The sequence below is a fragment of the Cloeon dipterum genome, chromosome 2 (genome assembly GCF_949628265.1).
Source record: "Cloeon dipterum chromosome 2, ieCloDipt1.1, whole genome shotgun sequence".
NCBI lineage: Eukaryota > Metazoa > Arthropoda > Insecta > Ephemeroptera > Baetidae > Cloeon > Cloeon dipterum.
The window spans coordinates 21,910,375-21,929,893 of NC_088787.1; the positions used below are offsets into that span (position 1 = coordinate 21,910,375).

At 40.0% G+C, this 19,519-nt stretch overlaps 1 protein-coding gene across 2 annotated transcripts in view; it reads right to left on the reverse strand.

Moving 5' to 3' along the window:
* LOC135936067 (lachesin-like) overlaps window positions 1-19,519 on the reverse strand; it is a 69,462-nt gene that overhangs the window by 5,253 nt on the left and 44,690 nt on the right. For both annotated transcript variants that reach the window (XM_065478749.1, XM_065478750.1), the window contains 6 exons: window positions 16,345-16,448; window positions 12,622-12,829; window positions 11,830-11,985; window positions 9,324-9,452; window positions 6,622-6,759; window positions 1,214-1,363 (listed from right to left, as the gene is read on the reverse strand). In XM_065478749.1, the coding sequence (XP_065334821.1) occupies window positions 1,214-1,363; window positions 6,622-6,759; window positions 9,324-9,452; window positions 11,830-11,985; window positions 12,622-12,829; window positions 16,345-16,448 (885 nt within the window). The remainder of the gene's footprint in view (window positions 1-1,213; window positions 1,364-6,621; window positions 6,760-9,323; window positions 9,453-11,829; window positions 11,986-12,621; window positions 12,830-16,344; window positions 16,449-19,519) is intronic.

Sequence of the window (19,519 nt, forward strand, 5' to 3'; positions counted from 1 at the left end):
AAATCAGGCAGTTTTTTATAAAAAACCATATACCGGAATATCTGGGAACAACTATATTAAAACAATTTTCATGTCAAATCACTTGATGAATTTTTCTTTCAAAGCCTCTTATTGTTAGTTCACCAATATCAAATAGGTCAATAAAAGGGATTTAAATATACACTTCTTATAATTTAAGTGCAATAAAAATCATTCAAGTAACACGCAAATATATTTAAAATGTAGAATTTTCCTTGGTGAAGCTTAGGTTGTGCCTTTTAACCGTCAATAACAGCTATCCCGCGTGCATTCTGGGAGAGAGTCAGTTTAAATTGCCATTAATTAATAAGAGCCAATTATGAAATGAAAAATCAATGGCATATTGTTTATAAAATTGGCTCTCATTTATGCCAGATGATTTCCCCTCAAAGGACACGTGGGTGACCTGGTTACTCATGGAACTAACTTCACCTGTCACGTTGATTGGAGTGTTCCAAATGATATTTAAAAATTTAGCGGAACATTTCTTAAGTTCATATTTTTTTTTAAATCCTGTCCAGAAATCTTGTGGGTGGTTAATTTTTTGGAATAAAATTGCCACAGTGTTGAATATATATTGTATTACATAAATTAATTGGTTGTACCCCCCTTTGGCCCTCTCAAATAATTACTTTATTTAGTATAAAAACTTTATTTTGAAACGTGGAAATCATGCATTTTTATGGATTATCGAAAGTGTTCAGTCCAAGAAAATAAGTTGAAACTTATATTTCGGTTCCATCAAATCAAACGCTGAAAACCGATAGGAAATGCAGTTATTGCAGATAAGAGGAAGACTTTAGAATTCTAGATTTTACATTCTTACAAAAAATAATCCATACTTTAAATATTAAAAGGTAAATTTCTCATTGTTCACACACAGTAGGCAAAAGCCGCAGAGAGTTTCGGTAAAGCCAAAAATATTTACCCCACTTAATGTTAACTTTCAACACAGAATTTTAATAAGAAATTATTCAGATTGAAAAGCGAAGACGAATAATTCAATAAAAAGTTGTCTTTGAGTACAACTATCGTGGCGACAGTTTGATGCAGCGTCTGTCTGCATTCCCTTTGTCTCACATCAGCAGCAGAGGATGGAGACGCTCTCGTGAGCACGCAGCAATATTTCATGCGCGGCTGCACGCGGCTGGCAGAAATTAGCGGCGTGAGAAGCGAGAAGCGTGCATACACTCACCCTCCAGTTTGATGACTCCATCAGTTTCACCGAGCGAGTTTTTGGCAACGCACTTGTACGAGACGAAGTCCCTCCTCGAGACGCCCTTTATCTTGAGACGCATGTACTTCTTGTACGACGAGTCAGCCGACGAGATCTCGTACTTGTCGCCTGCAATGAGTTACAACAACTGTAATGCCACCTACCTATATGGGTGCCAGGGCCATCGCATGGGCGAGGAACAATGCCCGCCAGAGGGGAATCCTTTTATGCAGTCAAGCGTGGGTCCGAAATAAATTTCATTTGTACAGCGGAATGAAATGGAGCATATTAAAAATATTCACTGGCTGAATGCAGCCGGCCAAATCCCCCGGGAATGCTTTTTATTATATATTTTTCGGTCCGCAGAAAGCGCTCGAGAGAAAAGAGGCCTGCAGATTGTGTGGACGTGGATGGGCTCTCTCTCTCTCTCTCTCTCTCTCTCTCTCTCTCTCTCTCCGCTATATGCGCCGAGTCCGAGCGGGCGAACACACTCGGGCGAAAATTGTGCGTGAATCGATGCCTCTTATTCGCCGGCGGAAATAATAATTCCAGCTGCCCCGCGCCAAACAATGCGTATCATTCCCCATATTATATTTCACTCTCCGCAGGCGATGAGCAAGCACCAATCTTTCAACACGAATGAATATCTCTTGAAAGTTATTTTTTTTTTGCGTAAATTCGTGAAATTGCTTTATATTTGCAACTGATTTTAGATAAATCTATTTAACAAAATTTTTCCATCCCGGAAAAAATCTGTGAATTTTAGACGGTTAAATATATTTTACGATCTTCTAAACGTTACAGGACCAGGAGCTATCCTAACCAAGCTAATAATCGTTTAATATCATATAATATTTCCAAATGTATCTTAAATGTGGCGTGGAGTAAACGAAAATTAGTCACTCGTCGACTTGCGATCTACAAAAATTATTTAAAAAATCAAATTCTGTATTTTTAGCAGAAATTTCAGGACTTTCAGTTTTGAGCCTGACTGAGTTAAACATTTCAGGTCCAAAAATATTTTTATATTTTAGCCAACCACCCACCCTTATTTACATTTTTAATGAAGATATTTCTTTAGGTGTCATTTCTATCAATTGCAGGCTAATTTCTTTCACGTTTTGATCAGGAATATTAGAAAAGTTGCAATCAAGTTTGCAACAGTTTGACCGCCTTGAGAAACTGTTTGTGAGTTTGTGGTGGGAAGAAGCAATTTGATGTTGCGGAACGGATTTTACGAGTCAATTTATGACAAAGCCAGTGTGAAAACTACTACACGGGATACTCCGCAATGGAAACTATCACGACGGCTCAATGATTAATAGCATTCTGAGTTGATTGTAAGGCAACTGAACAAACACTCTCGATTCGTTTGCTGCTTTTATTCCGTTCGAAAGGAGACACTTTGGCATTTCAGAATTTGACGCCGGGCATTGCAGGAACAATTAGAGGGAATTTTGAGAAGGGACCACAAAGGCCTCGAATCCAGGCAAGTCAAACTCGATTCTTGGTAGTTGACAGGGAAAAAGCGAGCGGCAAATTAGCTCGGGTGCTCTTTTCACCAGAGCAAGTCATGCAAACGCACGCACACTGCAAGAGGAGCCCGCATTCCGGCGTTTGTCTCATTTTTGCCCGGTTCACCTGGCTCCTCGGCCTGCCCGCCCGCCCGCCCGCAAGGTCTTTGTGTTGTGCTCGGTCACGGGGCTAATTTGCACGATCTTTAGACACCCGACCCCGCACACACACACGCGCGCGCATACTGCCTAATTTCGCCTCGGCTTCAAAGGACTTGCGACCAATCTCGGCGCGGACACAGAGCTGCGCGGCTGATTGTCTGAATCGATGCCTGCCAACGACGACGACTGCTTTTTCGGCTCACTCGTTTTTGCCTCGTTTTATTGGCCGGATAATCGAAGGTTTACACCGCCGCCGGCTTGTGAAACGAGAGAGAGAGAAAGCCGATCGGAAAAAGAGCTCTCACGCGGAAATCGGATTTCAACTAGCTATTCCGTTCAAAGGTGCTCGCGATTCGATTGATTCGGCTCGGCATAATACGCGATTTTATTCACAGGCTGGGATAATTGCTAGCGTTTATTCGAAACTGACCTCAGATTTGGATGCAATTTGTTAATTTTAAATCATTACTTAATCTTAAAAACTTAAATCACAGAAAGGTGTACAGTTTGATTTCTTAGACTACTTTGTTTTACAAAAAAATACTACCAATTTTTAGACAGTTTTGGAGCCAATTCATTATTATAGCCTTTTTCCGGCCAAAAGTTTAAATTTCTTGGATTGCAGTTCTTTTACATGGTTTTAAAGCTTCTAAAAAGAGCGCAGACGTCAGTTTCACTATGGCGCTGTTGTCTCTTATTGATTGTGAAATTTAGCAACAATTTATCTCTAAAATGTGCATTAATGAAATCAGTAGCAAAGCACAGTTTAAATATGAGATTTTGCCAAATTTATCGATAAACTAAACGATGATGTTTTCGCTTAATTTCGATCCCTCTCGTTGCGATCTATCAAATGGTGTGCGAATTATGAGCTAATTTTTTATTCTGGTGTAATAAATCATGATTTATAATAAGGAGACAATGCTCGCCGCTTGATTAGCATGCAAACTTTTGAGTCAATTTTCCCACAAGCTTCTCTTAAGCTTTTTACTTGAATTCATTATTTTGTATTTCTTAAATTTTCTCTACTTTTGCTATGAATTTTCAAATATTCTGCGTGTCAAGCGCCAAGCAAAATTCGAGCGTGGTTCGCTCTCGACCGCAGACAAACAAACAGCTCAAGCCTGTAATTTATCAGTGAAACCGCCATCGGCAATCCGGCTCGCTCGCGCGGCGAATCAAACTGAAATTAATATGTGTCCGCGTGTTGGACGCGTGATTGTCAATTAATGTTTGCGTTGCGCGCCCACTCGGCCGTTTTGCCCGCGTTGTATGTTTGCGGCCTTTTGTCGCACGCAGTTGGAATAACTGAGGCGGACTCCGCTTTCCGCCGCCGCTGCTACAATAGTTATCTGCCTCTCCGTCGTTATTTGGGAGAGTTTCATTTCCTCTGCAACCATGCTCAACCGTCACATCGGCTTTGCATATTGGACTGCGAACGAGTTTTTTACCCACCAAGAGAGTACTAATTTTTCAACTGTTCATTATTGGCTTTTGTCAACAGACTCTGTCAAAGATCATTTTTTATTATGACAGAAAATGCTCCTTAAAAAATGTCATTTGTAAATTTATACCGTTGGTGTTTGTTTTACAAATTCTTATATTTCATAAAAAACGGAATTCAGACAATCATTAGACAAATTCATGTTTAAATCAAATTCAATCTTTGGATTTAATTTAAAATTTGTGACAAAATGTGTTCTAAAAAGCACTGTGCGAGTGATATTTATCTAAATCTTGGATTTGCAGATAAAAATAGATAAATCAAGTTTATTGAATGTAAACATTTTGATAAAAATTCTGGTACTGAACAAACAAGACTGATTGAACTTAATCCTTTATAAGAACCAACGATATAGCACTGCAATTTCATGTTTGACAGTGCCGATCGATTTCTGAGAGTCGAATTAGGTTAGGCAGCTGGAACACTCAAAATTGAAAATTCAACAAGAAGTGCCAAAATAAATATCGGCGGAAACGTACAACGCGCTACCATCACTACGCCAAAAAGCTAATAAGAGCGAACCACTCCCTTCTCTGATTGGTAACCGGCCTTCTTATGGCTCACTTTGCTCTAGGTTCAAACAAAAAACCACCGATCGAGTGAATTGGCAGCCTAACCTATTTGAATCCTCAGAAATCAATTTTCATTTTTTTCGAAAATGAAGAAATTGCAGTGCTACTTTAATAATTTCAAATTACCCAGTTGCTTAGAAATTAATTAAAACCGTTTTGAAGCGACGTCTTATAAGGTGCGCACGTTTGGTTACCAAATGCTAAATTAGCTTTCCAGGCTGGTTTCATCCATAAATAAGCGCCGGTGGCGCGCAGCCCGTTTCAAATTAACACGCAGGCGGCGATAAAGCATCTCGACTTTCGACTAGCAGGCATGCAAGTTAAGTAAGTAGCTGCGGATCACATTTTCACCTTTCCAAGCATGTGTGTGAGTGTGCTTAATAATTAATTCCAGCGCGCCTTCGCGTCAAATTTGTGTACCGACTGCAAATTGCGCTCGCAAGTCTATTACATTTATACATGGGCAGAACAGCAGCAGCAGCAGAACAGCAGCGGCGGCGGCAACGAACCGAATGTCTAACGAGCAAATAAATTTCCAGCTCAAGCCCGAGTGGAGCGGAACCGACGACTGTTCTCTTGCACACCCCGATGCCGACAACTCTCTGCACTGCTCTCTGGCTCTCGCACGCGCAGTTTGCTGCCGACGAGTAGAGTCATGAATCTGTGTCATTGCAGCTGATGTATTTCGCGTCTATTTTGATTAAATTTGCTCTCACGGCGGTTCTGCATGTTAACTAGCGTGTCTTGCAAGACGTATACGATTACAAAAAGAAGACCTGAGTCAGCATGCAGAAATCTGATCGACTGGCATGAATCAAGTAAGGAAATTGTGTGTTTGCTGATGCTTCCAACAAATCAACTATAACGTTATCTGACTCAATAGTAGCTCTAATGACGCATGAAAAATTTGAAATGATCAAAATAATGCTTGATTTTGTGAAAGATGCCGTAGAAAAATTAAAACTCTACTACAAAAACCGTTACATTCTGAACGCGATTTTTCCATACTTTTTCAGCAATTCCCGAATTTTTCTAAATGTATGGAAATAGCACATCGTTTAATTTGTCTTGAAGAGCAGTTTTAAAATCTGTTAAATTTATTGTATGATTCAACCACTTTAAAAAAAATTATGGCAGTTTAAAATTTCTTCAAAATTTTGTATGTAAACTACAGAGGCTTAGCTGTAGCGAAATTTCGCAAGTGAGATGGTTCGATTTTTTCCTAGAATCTCATTTTACATGATTTTAGTAACTTTAAATATACATTTAATCCTCCGAAAATGGAGAAAAATGGATAAATCTGCCTCAAACCATCCAAATATCATCAAAATCATCCTGAAATATTCTTCATTATGTTGCACACAAAACTATCTGCAATTCCCGACTGTACATATTAATTGAATTAAAGTGAAAAATCTCTTTAGAGAGGTGTAATTTCAATTCCCATATACGGCATTAGCGATTACAACTCCCCAGCACTTTCTTTGGATAGTCTCTTATTTTAAATATTCAATTTAGCTCCATCCATTCCGCGAGGCAATGTTCAGGAAAAAAAACACCCCGTTGTTTTTCTCGTTTCAGGGGTGGCGGAATTGCGTTTTTGGTGTTTGCGTGCCAATTGGGCGTCTCGCTCACCTGACACGATCATGTCGCCGCGCTCGGTGATCCAGTAGTTGAGCGAGGTGGGGTAGGCTTCAGTGTGGCACTCGAGGGACACGTCCTGACCCACGTAGGCCGCCTCCAGTTGGTTCGGGATGCTCAGCATCGGCGGAACTGAAAGCAATTTCCATCTCTTCAGAGACGCCAAGCCTATTTCCAACGCAGCATCATTCTAAACTACGGAACATTCAGCATTTTGAGTTTTTTTTCGCTTGATTTTGACGAGGGCTGTGAAATTTATACAATTTTTTCTGAGTATCGTCAAATGAGAACGAAAGATAAACCTTCAAGCCATTTTGTTTATGCATAAAATCTTCTACTCTGGATAAAAATTTCGTTGATCAACGGAATTTTCGGATTTAATTGATGAAATCAAGCTTCATAATATGTGCTCAAAAGAAAATCTATTTAATATTGTTTATGGTCATTTTTAGTCCAAAAACTATTTTCTGCCATAAGACTTCGGTGCGGGGAGGAGAAAAATGGCAACATAGGGACCAAATGTTAGATTGCGTCATAAAAGTTGTCCGACAAAATATTCATTTTTTCTGGTTTTACGGGGCAATTTTGGAAACTCTGTATCTCATCTCCCCGTGGTGCATTTTCAAATACAAAGAGCTCTTTGGATTCCTCTCACCAAGCCCAATTGAAATACCTTCAAATTTGCTTTCCTAGATCATGGTCAAAGGTAACTACTGTTAATTTTTATGTTTAATTAAATCATTGGAAATAAGCTTAGGATTTTGAAATTTTGAAAAAATGTGCTTTTAAGTAGCCTCATGACATGTGTGATCTTTACGGAAAATTTCAGAGTGGTGCTATTTGTAGCTTTCGAGAAATTCCACTTCGAAACTCGAAAAACATGATTTTTTAAGACTTTTCATGTTTAGCAATTTGTCAACTCCAAATCTCGGGTTCTAACCATCAGAATTGCAAAAACCACACACCACTCGTCTCGACCTTCCCTGAACAGCTGAAGCATTTAGGGGATGTTTATCCGACACCCCAAATTGCTATATTTCACCCCCTTGAAACAATTGAAAACATTACAACGATGGACTTTTTTATTCGTTTTGAATTTTATTTAAACAAATAGTTATTTAATTTTGGAATAAGGCATCAAGTGATAGTTAAGATAGAGGGAATAATTTAAAATACTTTTAAACCTGGAGTAAGAATGCTGAGGAGTACATTTTGGCAACTAAAATTCTGGCAGGGACTATTTTAATACAGAAACCATAAAAATAATTTTCTGATATTTCAAGAAAAAAAAACGTCAAAAATGTACAGTCCTACTTTTTACAAATGAAGTTTCCCTAAAATTTATTATCTGTTTATAAAGCAATGAATTTTAATCCAAATTTTTCATGTTTTATGGCATCATTGAATACAAATATTTGTGGAAAAAATTACTTTTTTTGACCGTCAAACTGATTCAAAGCCGCCTATTAAAATGATATAATTTGTTTCATTTAGGAATTAAAAATTTTCAATGTGAATTCGGAATGTTTGTTCGCAAAATGCTCATTAAATCGGTTACAGAGAAAACATATCCGCTACTAATTTGCCCTCTGACATTATAAAAATGCATATAAAGAGAACACGTGGAAACGAGGCGAGAGCACGAGTGACGGCCGCGCTAAGCTCGTTATTAACGCCGATCGCTCGCTCGGCCGGCCGATTTTTGTCCGTTTTTTCACCGCGTGTGCGCGGATTAATAAAGCAAAGCCACAGGGCAGGTACGCGCCAAATAATCCCTGTTTTGATTATGCAAACAAAGCTTTGGCGCATGCATGCAGAGGCGCACGTTTTACGGTCAGAAAGACACAATGACGCGTCAGCTGAAATGCCTACGCCGACGGCCGCGGGCTCGCTCTCCTCGCTCAAATGGACCCGCTGCGATATGCTTACCAACCGCGTTTGCTGATGGCCTCATTTCCGAAATTTAAATTCCTCAAAATGCTAAACGGCTATGAAACGACAGACATTTTCGTTACTGTTATATGAAATTGTGAGTTTCACTGAAGTCTTGAAAAATAAGGAACTGAACGATTCAAAATGTTTATTGATAACAGAGGATAACCTATTTTTAATCAAATGTTTGTTCACTTTCTTGACTTTCTTACATAATTATATTTTATAATATAGTGAAAATTATGCAAGCCACGAAATCATATTTTTTTTTTTTTTTTTTTTGAGGAAAAAACACTGTCCAATATAACAGTGAAAAATCTTCATCTATATTTTCAGACCCACACCAGAACTATGTACCTTTGCTGCACATGCTGGGCTTAATGAAATGTATATCCATAAATTTTTAACTTACTATCAAGCTCGGCAAGAAAAATGCAAATAACGTTACACGCTCTTTTAATTGTACAGAATGCGTTCTAAAAATTTCCAACCAGTTCCTTAATAATATCAAAATTGAATTTTGATGCTTTACACGTAATGTAGAATTCATTTCAATTTAAATTTCGTCGGTTACAGGCATGAGCTAAAACCGTCCTTTCGCCCGTGCCTTTGCCTCTCAATGATCAGTACTGAGAACCACTTGAAATAAATAGTCTGCTATTTGACACTGGCCCTTTGCTGATGTACTTTTGATCAACCTAAAATCGGACGGTCTGATGCTTTTTCAATTTGGGAAAGGAATATATCCATGCAAATGTACGCACATTGAACTCTGAGGAGCACCCTCTTGCTGATAGTGGGCGGGACGCCGTTGGAGGCGATGCAAAGGTAGGCGCCCATGTGCAGCCGGCTGACCCTGCTGATGTTGAGCACCTCACCGTCGATCACGTTCGCTGCAAACACGCGCACACAGAACACTTTTCATTTCATTTTCCACTTTTGCCTCGCTCTCGGCAGCAGCCAGAGCAGCAGAGCAGAGGGCTCTCTCGTTTTTATTTACGAGCACAGGTGAGCGCGACAATCTGGATGGAGCGCGCGCACTTGTGCGGCCGATTCGCATTTTGTGAACTGCCTGAGGACCTTTTCATATATTTCAAGTAGGCTGCAAATGCTCTCGCCACACACGCTGCCCTTTTGATCTCACCGCTCCAAACAAAATTCATGCATCCTCTCAATTTAGAAAATTTGCGCTCGGCGCATTTCTGTTGTGCGATTTTTGGACTGAAAAATCGCCAGATCGGCTTTCAGAACAAAAGCCCGCGCTGTTTAGGGGATTGGTTAAACTGTGGGCCGAGCAATTTAATCGTTCAAGCACGTGGAAGGCCAGTTTAGAAATTCGCCAAAGGGTAGCCGATGTTGATCTTGTTCGACCCAATTTGAGGAAAACTCGTGCACATCAAATTCCGATGCAATTTAACTTTACAAACTATAAATTCCAAATAGGGGTCCTGTTATCTAGATTTTATCTTCCAAAGATTAGATTGGATACTGTACAGATTATTTAAGTTTCTGAAATTGATCCAGAGTTTTCCGCATTAAAATTTAACGGGGAAGCAAGCGTTCATTAGAATTAATTATGCCAGAAAATTGTTAAAATTGGAAGTAAAATACCCTACAAACTGTTTTTATGTCAATTTCGTTCTATCTTATGAAGCACGTGGGTTTTCTCATTTAAGATTTTAACTTAGGAATCTGGAGTGAAGAAAATGTAGCATATTTACGGCAGTGCGATATTTTTTCGATTTAATTCTGGTACGTGCTACAAAATAATGAAATTAAATCTTTATTCAAGCTTTTCAAAAAATATATATATATTTTTCTATAGCCATTAATTATTTTTTATTTCCACAAAGTGAAAAGAGTTAAAAGAGTATAAAAACTAACGTAACGACTCTACTCTGCGTGGAATTTACTGAATAAAAGTGGTGTTAATGTTGTTTTAAAGGTAAATTGTACACGGCTGATGAGGCCTAGGTCCAAAACAGCAGCTGTACAGTAGGCGAACGTGATTTTTTCCTCTCGTATTTCACTAATAACTACCCATCCGTAGTCCATACCGCTCACAGAAGAGCAAAATTACGTTATTTTTAGTTTTCATAAAATTTCCTCATTAAACCACTCTCGTCTGTGCGATTGAATCTTGGGCCAGCGCTGCGTCAAAAAGCCAATCAGAGAACCGTTCTTTTCTCTTATTGTTCCTGTGGTACTTTTGTTAGATTCAAACAAAAAATCACTTAAAGTTAATTAAACTAAAAAATGTTTAGATAGATGCATTGCACTAATTAATCACTTTTCTTCATCTGCATTTTTTACAATGAATTTATCATTTCCGTAAACTAAGAGACTAAAACAAAAGCCTAAAACTCATCCTGAGCGAGAGCATCAGGTTAAACTCGAGGTTAAAACAGAGCATAGGGAACGCATTTTACTCTGGGCAAAGAATATGTTTCTTGGGCCGGGCGCAAGGGCATGCAAATTTAATTTGACTGTCATTATGATTCATTGCGCCGGGGAGCGGCCAAATCCCGCGCAGGCGGCTGCAAAAAGAGTCTGCTCCTTCCTTGACAATCAGTTTAACTTTGTGTGTTTTCTAGACGAGCGCGCGCGCTTGCAGTGCTGGCGGCTGGGCGGGCGACGGAGCGAGCGACTGCTGTGTTGACAACTGGTGTGCTTCTGGTCCCTGGCCGGGGTGATAAATGAACGGTCTCAACAGGCTTACTCTGTTTGTGTGGTGTGGATGCCACTTTTAACCACAGTGTCATCGTTGCGGCCTTTTCGCCACCGCCGCACGTGCCCGGCAAACGGCGGGGGCTGGCTCCATATTTTTTATACTCATAATTCCATTATATAAAAACGCGCGCGGCCGGCCGGCGGATTGTTCCGGCCGGCCGGCTAATGACTTTTGATAAAAATGCCGCCGCCGCCGCCGCCCGGAGATTAATGCACTCTTCATTGAGACCCGGTAGCGCAAAAACACAAGACTCATTGTTGCGGCGGTGATTTATGGTACGTGCCCAGGATCAGACACGCCGAAATCACTTTTTTAATTTAGAGACTAGCTTTAATTTACGGCCTCTTCATAAAGCACATAAAACGCCGTGTCTTGCGCGTAAAGCGGCCGTGGAAAAGACAAGAGGCGAGCTCGTCGCCGAGTGGCTGTTGAAAAATTTATGCACGCTTTAAAAATTTGCCTCTTGCCGAACGAAGTAAAAGGCTCCAATTTCATTCTCCCAGTGCTCAACAGTTGAAGCAGGCAAACGAAAATCATACCTTCGAGGCCGTTGTAATTGATGTTTTCACCGTCCTCGCGCCGCCACATGACGTAAGGCTCAGGGTAGCCCTCCGCCTTGCAGGTCATCGACACGTTGCTTCCCTCCCTGATCACCATGTCCGAACTCGTTTCCTTGTCCAGAATGGTCGGAGGCACTGGAATAATAAATAAATAAATAAATACTCACACTCTAATAACCGAACAGGAAAAGTGTCTGATGTTTTAAATAGGGATCGTGTAGCTTGTCGGGTGGGGATGAAGTTCAGTGATGGCTTTTATTCCATTATCGTCTTTGAAAAAATTACCAAAAATACAATTTTAGTTCGATTGTTTGTTGTTCATAAATATCGATTGATTATATAATAATTTTCAAATAAATTTAAAAAAACCTATTTGGACTTAACTTTCAGAAGCGTGGATCTAGCGAACCATAAATAACAGCATCTATTAATTTAGCAAATTGTCATATTTCATCAAGAACGATCGAATGGTAGTAAAAAATCAACGCAGTTTTAAGGTTCAAAGGTGCGTCCCCCTGCAAGGATTTAAATTAAGAAAATTTCCAACAAATGAAACAAAAACACGCACAAAAAGTTCATCCCTAAATTACAGGAAACAATAAATACAATGATATTATACAACTTAAAATTCATCTATTGTGTGATAGTAAACTTGGTAGCTGCTGTATTATTGGGTGATCGAGTTAATGCCACGAGTTTAGGCGTGTGGTGCTCAATTTGCGTTGACGCCTGGCGTGTGTGTGAGTGTTATAGTTTGACGGCGGCACTCACCGACGACTTGCACATATCCGACCCTCGATCGCATGGGATCAGTGTTGATCTGACACATGTACCAGCCACGGTCCTCCTCCTGGACGTCTGTGATGTGCAAATACCACGACCTGTGGTCGTTGTACGACAGCGAAATTCGAGGGTTTTGCGTGATCACGTTGTGGTGGATCGAGAGGATCGTCTGCGTGTCCACGCGCACCCACGCCACCTGCAACGCAAAATCGGCGTTTTCCATTAGGCAAAATACACAATCCATTTTGCTCTGCAGAAACATTATATATTTCATTGCAGACCAGACTGCTCCGAGTAATCCTGGCAAAGAGAAGATAACAAAAAATCTCGTCTGCTCCTCGTTTGCAGTCTCTGGCGCCGCGCTGCACAAGGGAAAATCCGTAAATAGTGGCAGAAATGAAGAAAAAAATCATCATCCCAGCAGAAAGAGATGCAGTAGTAGCAGCAGTGGAGCAGAAAATAATCCTCGTTCGAGAGCAGCTCTAATAACGGTGGGGCGAATTCATTATTATTATTGCCGCTGCGTTATCTGTTTGGCAAATAGCAGCGGGCAAGTTGAAAAGCAGAAGAGCCAGCAGCCAGCCTTTCTTGGCAGGTACAGACTGAGCAGGAGGAAAAGCGCTCGTTGCGCGTATTTTCCGTTCACCCGGTACAATTGAAAAGAGGCGGAATTTGTTTGCTCTCACCGATATTAAAAAGCGAACAATGCCGGTAATTACTTTCATCCGGGGAGCGAGCGAAAACAATTTTTGTCGTGGCCACACACACATGCAAAATTTACCAATGGTTGACATCAATTGATAAAGGGAGTGTTCAGTAGGCTTTCTTAAGATTCCCTGTACTATAATTGTTTAAAAGCAAAAACGGCATTTTAAACAATAACTATATTTTGAGGAGGTTTCCGCAATTTCACGATATTGTATTCCACAATGAACGAATAATTGAATTTAAAAAGTTCAATTCAAGTTCCTCTATTTTCTCATAAAATAATTGTTTTTTTAGGATTCAATAGAATATTTCTCCCTCTTAGTCTGGTCTAAGCACATTCATTGAAGGGGTGAGAGAATCAATAGGATGATTGTTCAAATTGAATTTAAGTGATTGTTATATACATAGATATACGCGATCGATTAGTCACTTTTATTGTTTACAACCTGCGAAAAAATGTATGCTAAACTTTTCCACGCTAAAAGATGGCTTTATCAAAATAATAAATTTAAACATCTCATTCGTTTTCAATTTTAGTCTCATTCCAAAAATTCGATTTAAGTAACCTTAACCAACACCTCTCAAATCAATCAACAGAAATGTTGTTATTAAGATTGATGAGACGAGTTCGACGGTGTTTGGATTTTTGTGAAACAACTATCCTGAAAATACTTACCTGTTAAACTCGAAAAATAGAAATTTTGGTCTTTGAGTGCTCGCCCCCCCCCCCCCCCCCCAATGGAAAATTTGGGTATAATAGGAACAAGTTAAGGCATTAAATATTTATCAAAATTGCCAGACTTCAGATCAAGATAATTTCCTTCTGCTTTGGGAAATATTGGCTCCTCTAGATTGTAGCAAAACTTTTAATAAATATTTTCGTTTGGTAAAGAGACTTTTTTGCTTTTTTCATTTATTTATTTTTTATGTTTTGCAGAAAAACCAGAGGGAAAAATGTGCAAACCCCGCCAGAGAGTACATTTCGCCGGGCGTAATCCGGCCCGCCGGCCCATCAAACGTCAATTAATCATCGTGCTGCTTTTATTCGGGCGCGCTGTTTCAGATGAGATTATTCAGATTGGCCGCGGGATCAAACCGCGTCTGTCTGTCCGTCCGTCCGTTCGCACCTGCGGCGTGCGTTATGCAGGCGCCGAAATTTGAATACAAATCGACTGAACGTCACACGCGTGCACCTCTCTTTTCGCACGTCGCTGCACACGATCAGCGTTTTCAAAATTGGAATCGCTCTTTATTACTATGCAAATGCTATTATTGTAAAATGGATTGATATCTCGCCGCACACAAATGGCCGTTCGTGTGTGTATACACAAAACACAAAAAGCGTTCGTCGATGGTCCACGAAAAGCGCGCTCGTGGTTTTCAGCTTGTTTGGTTGAGCAAAACTCGATACGGAATTAGGAATACAAAAAGTGAAAAACAATCATGATAATGGGGAATTTAGTTCAATTTAAAAACAAATAAAACGATACAAGTAGGTCTATTCCACATTTCGTCAGTATTTTCTCTCATTTTTACTTTATGCTTGGAAAGTATAATTCTGCTGTTATATCCCTTTGATTATGGATTTTGTCTAGCAGGTTAAGTACTGCTGTTGAGGATTGTTAGAATGTATTAAAAATTTAAAAAAGCTAATATGCAACCGTTTAGTCGTACTCGATGGGCTGGTTGCATAACTTAAAATTTCTTTGTATCCAAACTAACGAGTTTTTATAGGGTTAAGTCACGTACAGCAATCAAGTTATGGTTTGATTCCTGGTTTGTTGAAGCACGAGTGTTCGAGATCCGAGGGGTTCGAAACATTTAATGTCAAAGGATCTAGATGAGTGACACAACAAACTTAGGAATCAAACTTGTTCTAATGAAACAAAGTAAATTATTTTGTCTTGAATGTGCCATCCATTGACACGGTACATGGTACTTATATTGCTTGCTTATCCAATTTAAAGTAGAGAGCCTTACAGGCCAACAATTAAGAACATTTTGCAAGTAGTTCATTGATTTTATTGTTTTTGAAATTTAGAATCAGTTTATCAGTACAATGTGCATTAATAAAATCAGGACCAATGAACAGTTAAATTTCAGATTTTTCCATTCTGTTTTGAAAAACTAATTGGTTTGTGTATGTCTTTTTTGCTTGATATCGATCCCTTCTTGTCGCTATATCTATCCAATGATGTACGGACTAAGAGCTAAATTCCTCTTCTTGGCTAAATAAATCATGATTTTCAATATCAAGACTGTGCTTACCACTTGATCTGCATGCAATTTTTTATGCTGATTGTTTCAGAAATTCAAACGACAAAATGAATTTGTTTATTAAACACCTATTTGTGTACAACAGATTCTATTATATAACAAAAATGTCAGGTCAGTCATTTGGCTGGTAATATTGCAGCCAGGGTCAAACGACAAAATAGGAACATTTTAGCTCTATGCCTCAATTTTCAGAACATATTTTAGCTAAAACGGTAAAATTATTTTTCAGAATTTTCCAGTACATATCCTCTTTAAAAAATTGAAAATGGTGAATATTTGCCATTATATTATTCAGCGTTATTTTTTTGCAAAACTGTAATTGGTAGAAAATAATTTAACAGAATCGATCCAAAGTTACTCTATTTTTTTCACAAAAACACAACGGTGCAACGAACGGCAACTTGGCTAGAGTATAACGAACTCCTTTGAGCGTGGGCTGCGCGGTTATTATTGTTGTTTGGCGGGCAAAAAGAAGCAACTTTGTCTCCGACAGCAGCAGCAGCAGGTAAAGGGATAATCCTTTGATCCAGCCGGCTAACCAGCGGATAAAAACGGGCCAATTGGGAAGATGCGCTGCACAAAGAGGCTTCCTAATGAGCTGCTGCTGCTTCTGCTGCCCCGCATAATTAGCCGCACTTCAGAAGCACCGCAGCGCGTGCAAGTGAAAGTCTCTCCTAGCCAGGAAGGTGAAAAACAAATCGAGGTGGAAAATTTTAAAATGGGCACCTTGTAGCCACGCAGGTTTTCCACGACACACGCCAGCAACGCGTCCTTTCCCAGGGTCACCGTCACGTTCGGGATGTTCTCGGCGAAGCGCGGCATTATAGCCTCTGAAACAAAACACACATTTTTTGTAGCCAGGATAAAATGTATATCGACGTAACAAATATTTTTAAATAGTATTTAACTTTCACGATGCTCGTGATGGTCAATTATACAGTACTTTCGATAGGACCAAATCAATAGGTCCCTGGAATTTCTTTATGCGAAATATTGTCATTAGTAATTCGGAGATTAGTGAAACATTTTCAACATTTATTCGATTCATAACATTTTCACATACTTTTTATAAAGTTTCATAAATATTTTACAACGATTTAAACTAAAAAAAACATTGCTAATTTTGTATCCTGCATAAAAAGTCTGAAATTCGGTGAAAGTAGAATCAGAATTGAGTTTCGGAGATTTACTCTGCCTCCATTGGCTGCAAACTCTTCTTTCCGGCGTAGTAAAAGAAACAAAAATCACGGATTTCCAATCAATCAGGCGCGAAGTGGATGAAACGCACTTTCGCCCAATTTGCACGAGCAGGAATTTCCATCGGCACTTTTACTTTATCGCCGTCGCGGCCGAGGAAGAGAGCGTGGCGGAGGAAAAGAAAGGAATATATATAAGGAATTGGAGCGCCGATTTGCTCCCCAGTCGCAGTGGCAGCGCAGCTTTTTTCCGTTTTTCCGCCGCCGCCGCACACGAGGCGTTCGTTCGTTGGTTGTTAGCTTTTTGCAGTCGGAGGTCTGCATTAAGGGCGGGCGGGAGAAAAAGGCCGACGGCACACTCGAGTTACAACGAGGCACTGACGGAAACAATTTGTATACAAGCGGCACCACCGGCGGGCACAAAATATAGATAGTTTCTGTCAATAACTCGGCAGCCGCGTTGTAATGCACCGGCTGCAAGTTTGTTGTTTTTACGGCGTGCGACCGCAAGCGAGTCGGAGCAGCTGCCGAAAGCCGACAAATGGATAAATAAATAAGGCGGGCAGCAAGCACACACTCGCCTTCGCGCCCTCGGCACCCGCCAGCCCAGCCAACAACAACGGTACACTGCGCCTCCTGAACTCGCAATATTCAAACAAGGGTAATCGCTCCTTGGGGCGACCAACGGCAAGCACGTGCTGTCACTCTGCACACCGATATTTATGACTCCCAATTTTTCCTTTCTCTCTGATTCCTTTGATCGGCAAAGCGTGTCACTGACACTTGTCAATGACAGTTTTCTTTGTTTCCTTATTTATATTAAGACCTACAGGAGGAAACATTGAGTGAAATTTATAAATTTGAGTGGTGAGACATTAAATTTGTCAAATCAATTATCAACCAAACCAGCACTAGCATAATCCTTAATTAGAAAATATTTGAAAGAAGAGATTTGGTTAAAAATTTTTCCAAGCAAAGCTGTGAGTTTTCTTTTATGAAGAATAATTTAAACTAGTCTGTGGAACCATCGGGATACTCTTTTAGAGGCTAAAATCGTGCAAATAACTTGCAATTCCTTTTCATATTCGAAATATTGGTAAGAAAACTAGTAAGAAAGGGGTAAAACCAGTCTAAATAGGCTCAAATAGTCTAAAATTTCGAACCCTGTCCACAAATATCAAGCTAATCAAGTTAAACCAGCGAAAAATGACTTGTAAACACAATTGTTTTATGTATCGCAGTGGAAGCAACTTTAGATTTATTTTTATTTAGCTAAGTGGTAATCGTAGCGAGAGATATTATATTAAATCTTACATTTAGCGATAGCATCTCTGGAGGAGGATCGTGTGTAACGAAGAGACTCCGTTATACACACGGCGTCGCAAGAAAAGAGTTGATTTAAGGAGCCGCGCGCGTCTTGCAGAAAGGAAAATCTTCTCAAAGGGAATGAGAAATCACCCAGATTTTGCCGCAGCTTTTAACTTGTGCTGAATGCCAGCACTTTATTTAAATAATTCCGTCTCGGCAGCTTGCGCGGTGGCGGCGGCGGAAAAGAGGAGAGAGATGTTTATAATAATGGCCAACACTTAGAATTATTACTGTGTTACACGAGCAAGAGAGAGAGAGAAAAGCAGTTTGTGTCGCTAAATCGAGTCGTTGAGGAGTAATTTCTCGAAGGCGGCCGGCTCCTTTGTCAACAACTCGCGCGCGGAGGAGCGAGCAAAGCAAGCTGTTCTTACACTTTAAAAAGCTTGTTTTTTCTGCCACCGCGCGTGCTGCAAAACTTCTTTTTCACTCTTTTTACGCTCTGCCTGGCTGTTCTGGTGCTTTTTTAATCTGCTTGCGACCGCTGCTGCCGACAAGGAAATAAAGAAAATCTCGCTGCTTTGTGTTCTTCTTCGTGCAGCAACACTCGCGTGGACACATAAAAATAAATAAACAAATGCCGGGCCCGCGCGCGCGATTGAATCCGGCCTAATCCCCAAATGTAATCTCGGGAATAACGGATTCCATTGCCACGGGCCATAAATTCAACGCGTAATAGCGCAGCCGATTTTAAAAAAAAGGAGCCAATGAGACAAACATAAATCTATCCCTCGGGCCCCGAGGGAGCTCTGCAGATGCTTCCCGCACTCACTCTCTTATTCTCCCCTGATTTTTGACCTCTAGCAGTAGGCACGCGCTCTTTTCTTTTTCTTTTCTTTACTTCCCTCAGCCTCTTTCCATATAAGGTCAAAAATTGATCCACATCTCTCGTTTCTAATTTCGTGCTGGGCCCATATTTCAAAAGTGCCTGCAGATTCCACAATTCCGCCTGACAAGGGTTGGGAATGTTAGACGGTTTGTTCCAAAGAAAGATTTTTAGCCAATCTAAAAAAGCCAGTAATTTAGCAAATTTTAGACTGCTTCCTGCCTATTAATATAAAATTTTCAGAAGGGTGTGGTGGTTAAAAAGAGCTTAAGGTCAATTTCACATTATTTCACTGAAGAAATAATGATAATTAGTGACAACTAATAGCGAACCTCTCTTGATCCAAAACGTGTTTCCAAGCAAAGTAAGCAACAGACTGCATGTCTCAACAGCTTCAAAAGCCCTGCTCAGAAACTTATTCCTTCGAATTATCTTTACAGTAAAAAATATAATGGTCAAACTCAGCATTTTCCATCTGTTTTCGATTAAAAAATGAAGAAAAAGTTTATGAGAT